Raw genomic sequence first — 6,000 nt, 5'->3', positions numbered from 1 at the left:
GTGTAGTGTTGTTTATTTATATTTTGGTGTTTATCATTTGTGATATTTATTACTGTGTGCATACTTTATTAGGAGAGACAAAATTTAAAAAAAAAAAAAACATCTCTTCCTTGCTGGTTCCATCGAAGAAGAAATGCACAAGTAACTATGTAGCACGTACGTAATCCAATTCCACAACACGGTGTGATGGGGAATCAGCTGTTTTCCTGCCCATGTTATTTCGAATCTGGCGCGAACCGGTGAACCAGTCCCTGAATCAGTCACGTGGTACGGACTGCCCGCGAGGCCTCGAACGTCACTGCCTACGTAATCAAAGCAAGCCTCGATACGCGCTTCAGAAAAACGCCCCCGCGATTACCCGACGCACGATTCAAAGCTTCGACACACAGGACACATCACTAAATCTAGTTTTAATTTTCTCCCTTGTCCACAGAGATTTATCAAGATTCTCTGAATCTATTGACAATATTGAGTACTCTAGTTGATGACACATTCATCATCTTCAGAATTTTATATAAATATATATTATTCTGAAATGTTTCCACAGTTCCTAGATGCAGTTTTTTTTAGATAATGGTGAAACTCTCCGCTTCTGAGAAACTTTATAGCTAAGATGCCTTTTCATACCTATTGTTGCAAAATGTTCCTTGAGCTTTTTCCATTCAGTAATGATTACTTGTCCACTCCTTTGTCGTCCCATGTTTCCACTTCTTGAGATAAGTTCATGTAATCAAATTCAAAATTAGCTATTACTTTACATCATTTTTATTTACACTTTGCACAGCTCTTTCTCTACTGGAATCACAGACCCAGCCCATTAATTATGCTGAGTGTGGTGCTAACCTCACATCTTTCTCTACAAAGAAATTCGGATATGAAAAAATGCAAGACATTTCTTCTCAACTGAGACATTGGTCTCATTTTATCTTTCATTTCTTATTTAATGTCTTTTCCTGAAATGCTAAGGAAAGAACTGGCAATCGAAAACTAAACTGGACCTGGACCACCTACTAATAAAAGAGTGACGAAACGTTTCTCCCCCAAAACGCTACGCCCAGATGAACAGAATCAGCTTTTGGAGCTTTTACCAAATTGACCATCCCAGACTTGCCGTAATGGTCTATTTGATTCACCTTTTGTTGTTTATTTATTTTATTTATTTTTTTATTTTCACTTGCTAGATACGGGACAGACTTGAATGAGGAAAAGAAAAAGGAGAAAAGAAGAGGGGGAAAAAACAGTGGAGAAGAGGGATGGGGATAAAGGGCAAAAAAACAAAAAACAACTAAATAAGCAGACAAAAAAAATATACATATATCAATCACCTGGATCACCTGTTGAGAAAGAAAAGAAAACAAGCAGAAGAACATGAGAGCAATACAATAAACAACAATGATATATGGGAATATTTTTCTTTCTCTCCCTCTCATTCTTTCTCCCTGTCCTGACCCCCAGTCATGTCTGTCCAGTCTTTCAAAAACAAAAATAAAATAAATACATAATTATAATAAAGGTCAATCAAATGGACCAATATGGCAAGGCCATGATGATCCACTTGGTAAAGTAAATCCACTTGGCATCTTTCTTGGCCTTCAGACAACAATTCTGATGGCTAAAAAACAAAACAAAACAAAGAAAGCCTTACATTAGGGAGAAAAACACGTCGGGGGAGAGGGTCCTCGGTTCTCCAGTTAGATTGTACTTCACGGCGTCATGTTTTGCCATGACGGGGTTATTATTGGAGTAAATGGATGGCTGGAGCCTCTGCTCGAAGCGTCTCTTATCGCTGCGAGCGGGTTCACATTGGAGTGAACTGAGAAAAACATGGAAGGGTACCTTTTGCGTTAACATGAGAATTTTAGGGATGTTACAAATCGTCGCTATATTATGAGTAGGGAGTGAAAACGGGTTGAAGACCAAGCAGACATGGAGCACAGAGAGAAGAGTAACTAGACGTGAGACGTGGAACGGGGGAGGGCAAAGTTACAGAAAGCTAACGACTGAAAAGTAAGAACATAACCAGTGTTGGTCAAGTTACTTGAAAAAGTAGTCCTGTTACTTTACTGATTACTTGAAAAAAGTAATCAAATTACAATAACGCATTACTTTTAACGCATCACTGCCCATCTCTGAATTTGACATAAGCAGAAAACAATATAGTGACTCAAAACCATGAAAATCAACAAATCCAAGAACATAACTGATCAAAAACGCAGCACACAGACCCAGTACTGTGACAGATCTGTCTCCATAAAAATTTTCTGGTGAATGCCTGTCAAAGATACAAGACATCTCTTATCAGCTGAGGCACTGGTCTCATTTTATCTTTTTCTTATTGCATGTCTTTTCCAGAAATGCTAAGGAAAGAACTGGCAAGAATTGGTCTACTGAAGAAACATTCTCATCATGATTACTGTGAGAGCAAAACGTCAGAAATTATTTTAGATCTTCATAATAACGCTGATTATTTAATGTCCATAAACTCAGCTTCTCCTTTGTTTTATGGGGTTTTTTTTTCTTTCCTGAAAATACTTTCTTAAATATATAAAATGTTCTCCATTTATACTATGGAGTGTTGACCAGTGTTTGACTAGTTGTTGACTAGTAAAATTAAGTGGGCAGCTGGAAGAAGTAGTCAGCATTTGGCAATAATTTTGGTTTTGGTTGTGAAAGAAAGAAGTGCAGTAAAAGTCTGGCCAGCATGAATCACATAATACACGTGTCATTTTTTTCAATGTTAGTTCCCTGTTTTGAAACTACAAAGAGACAGAATATAAGCCGTGATCTCAGAGCTGTTCAGCACCTTGTTCCAACCTTGGAAGGCTGAAGCTACTGACTGAACAGACAAGATATTCTACAAAAGGTCGGCTGAAAACTCAGATTCCTTCTGTGCTTTGTTTAATGAAGTGCTAATAACTTTGGGTCTTTTGTTGTTCACAGAGATACTAATTATCACCATGAAGCTGCTGACTGTGTCTGCACTTCTTTGTGCAATGATCGCTCTGACCACTGCTGCCAGTGAGTATTGTAGTATAATATAGATAACGTATATATGTGTGGAATCAATAATACAAACAACACTTATAATATCAATATTATAAATGGAAATTTACCACTAAAATTTATCAAAATTATAACTTTTTGTCATGCTGAAGAGCACATCTATGTCCTCACTTGTATGCTTGTATGTAATGTATGTATTCAAATGTTATGTTTTACCAGTGAGAAAATAAAATATTTATAATTTATGTATACATTATATACATTATATATATATATATATATATATATATATATATATATATATATATGTGTGTGTGTGTGTGTGTGTGTGTGTGTGTGTGTGTGTGTGTGCTTGTGTGTGTGTGTGTGTGTGTAAACACATTTACACATGGTTTGAAAGACAATTTGTCACGGGAGTGGAACGGACTCAGGCGCAGACTGAGGTAGCACAGTTCAACGACACTTTATTAATCACACTGGTGCACTATATACACGTGAAGGGGGGGGAAACACCAGGGTCCCGGGGATCACTTGGCTGGGGAGACACACTTCTTCGCACTCGCTCTGCTCCTCGTCCAAACAGTCTCCACACAAGCAGCTCAGCTCACTCTCCTACTCACGGGGTCCAGGGGTCACAAAAGGGCTGATCCAGGCAAACCTGTTTACACAGACGAGGGTAAGTCGAAGGCAAACACGGGAACAGTAGAATCACAAGGAAGCCAGGCAATACTAACGAGAGTTACTCAATATTCCAGCGACGAACAGCTCAGAGCCCCAGCCTTAAGAGCCAGAGAACTGCAATCCGCTCGAGATCAGCTGCAGGTGCGTGGGCCAAGGGCAGGAGCCCAATCAGAGCTCCGCCCAGGCAGACAGGTAGGAGAGACAGAGTGAGAGAAAAACAACAAACACTTGTGGCCACACTGGGCTGGCCGGGGAGGCACAGGGACCATGACACAATTACTTTTTTGTAAATAGCAAAGATAATTGATGTTTGAGTATCTAAGTAGTCTTTGCTTGTCCTCAGGAGAGCATCTTGTTGAGAAGAGATCTCCATGTTTTAGGAGCCTCTGGGGTTGGACTAGATATGGAAACCGATACTATCACTTCTTTCCCAATCAACTGACTTGGGCTCAGGCGCAGGTAAGAACAGTGATTTCGATTTAGCATTTCTCTCTGCTTTAATACTTTTCATATCAAACTTGGTTTAAACTAGACCTTTTGTCCTATAGAGACACTGTCAGTCCCTGAATGCAAATCTGGCGTCTGTGCGCAACCTCGGAGAGTACCAAGCGATTCAGAGGGTCATACTTAATGGTGCTCGTAATCATGTCCCTACATGGATTGGAGGCTCAGATGCTCAAGAGGTACACTACTCAATATTAGACATTAGTTCTGACACTAGAGGATATGCCTGCCTATCGACATTATTCTCTGTTATTTTTTTGTGTTTTCTAGGAGTGTTATTGGTTTTGGATCGATGGAACCCGTTTCACATATGCAAACTGGTGTCATGGAGAGCCTAACAATGTCGGGGGCAGAGAGAACTGCCTGCATATGAATTGGACAGGTAAAATTTAAAAGAAAGTGTATGAATTCATTTTGAGGGGAACAAAAACTGTTACAGTATCCACATTTTCTCAAAAAATGCTTATCATTTGGTGTGATAAATAGCAGTGACTTACAGGAAAATAATATGAATTCTAAATTTTATTTTTAACAGAGACAAACTTTGTGTTTTACCATAATGAATAAAATAGATTGCTGTATTTCACGTCTTTAAATTTAAAGTAAATTTACATAGTGCTGTGAAAGTAGAGTCAAAAATGAATATTGACAGGTGCTCCTGCTATTATGCAAACTAAATATTTGTGTCAGTATAGACGTCCATGTGAGCATGGCTTCACTTAATGTTCATTTTTGGTGCTTACAGGAAACCTCTGTATGAATGACATACCCTGTGACGCCAGATACCCATTTGTCTGCGCCAGGAAAGTCAGACGATCTCTGGAAGGAAGGCTTGGTTCACCGGTCTTTAGAGCAAATAATCTCATAAATCCAGCTTAAAATGTTTCTCTTCTTACATCTTTACTTCTTTTTAGTTCACCGCAACGCTACATAAGGAATGAGTTGAAAAATGATGCAACCTGTAGATGGATTGTCTCTTTTAATAAGAACAAACTGAGTGTGTAATGGAAAGAATGCTTTAAGCTTTCACTTTACTTCCCTGAATGAACATTATCTTCATTATTAAACCTTTAAGCATTGAATCAAACTGGTCTCTGAGTCTTTGTCACATTTTCATAGGAATGCTCCCAAAATTTCATCTTTTGTTTTTATGATGAGGTGATGGTAAAGGAAGAATTTGAAAAGAATAGATGTGTCATGGTGTACTGTGTGGCAGGCAGGATGGAGAACCCAAATGCAGGACTCTGAAACAGAAGGTTAAACTTAAAGCGGCAGCGTTTATTAGTGGGAGAATTTTCATAGAATTAAACCTCACAAAAAAACAAAACACAAAACCACAAACTGGAAAAATAGAAACCAAACACTCAGAAACTAACACAAGCACGACAGAAACACAAAGCATGAAGAGGATACAACACAACAGTGACTGAGAGAAACACAGGGCTTAAATACACTGAGGGAAAACGAGGTTTGAGACTCAGGAGGGAAGCACAGCTGGAAGAATCTAGACTTAATGAGACAAGGGTTATTAAAACTAGACTCAATGCACGTAGGACTGGGACTATCAAAATAAAACAGGAAACAAGAGACAAGTCACAAAGATGCAGACTTGACACAGAGAAACAGACTGAAAGAATGTGACACATGGAACACAAGGAAGACAGTGTCTGAAACTAGACGCCAGAAGAACAACTAATAATAATAAAGAGCACAAAACTGTGAATAACCAATAATCAAGAAAAAGAACTCAAACACAAAACACTGGTTAACACCCAGTTCCATGACAAGATGTAATATTTTATGAAGGGGTGC

At 38.6% G+C, this 6,000-nt stretch overlaps 1 protein-coding gene across 1 annotated transcript; it reads left to right on the top strand.

The window, feature by feature from the left end:
* The first annotated feature begins 2,790 nt into the window (after positions 1 to 2,790).
* LOC146579018 (uncharacterized) lies at positions 2,791 to 5,250 on the top strand. Its single transcript, XM_085269464.1, has 8 exons — positions 2,791 to 2,863; positions 2,941 to 3,018; positions 3,504 to 3,679; positions 3,759 to 3,876; positions 4,028 to 4,143; positions 4,233 to 4,367; positions 4,459 to 4,570; positions 4,934 to 5,250. The coding sequence occupies exons 2-8, from the start codon at positions 2,958 to 2,960 to the stop codon at positions 5,065 to 5,067; spliced, it is 852 nt and encodes a 283-aa protein (XP_085125590.1). The 5' UTR covers positions 2,791 to 2,863; positions 2,941 to 2,957; the 3' UTR covers positions 5,068 to 5,250.
* The last annotated feature ends 750 nt before the right edge of the window (positions 5,251 to 6,000 follow it).

Source organism: Mchenga conophoros, linkage group LG3, assembly GCF_057382185.1.
Source record: "Mchenga conophoros isolate Kocher_MC1m ecotype Shallow Benthic linkage group LG3, M_conophoros_male_GT1.1, whole genome shotgun sequence".
NCBI classification, from domain to species: Eukaryota; Metazoa; Chordata; class Actinopteri; order Cichliformes; family Cichlidae; genus Mchenga; species Mchenga conophoros.
The sequence above is the reverse complement of the archived record's forward strand: the minus strand, read 5'-3'. Positions and strand labels throughout refer to the sequence as shown.

Bases quoted from the DNA above. Each gene is read 5' to 3' on its own strand.
- LOC146579018 (XM_085269464.1), top strand. From the start codon at position 2,958: ATGAAGCTGCTGACTGTGTCTGCACTTCTTTGTGCAATGATCGCTCTG. The intron at 3,019-3,503 runs GTGAGTATTGTA...ATACACGTGAAG, and splicing joins CGCTCTGACCACTGCTGCCA to GGGGGGGAAACACCAGGGTC. The intron at 4,144-4,232 runs GTAAGAACAGTG...TTTGTCCTATAG, and splicing joins TGACTTGGGCTCAGGCGCAG to AGACACTGTCAGTCCCTGAA.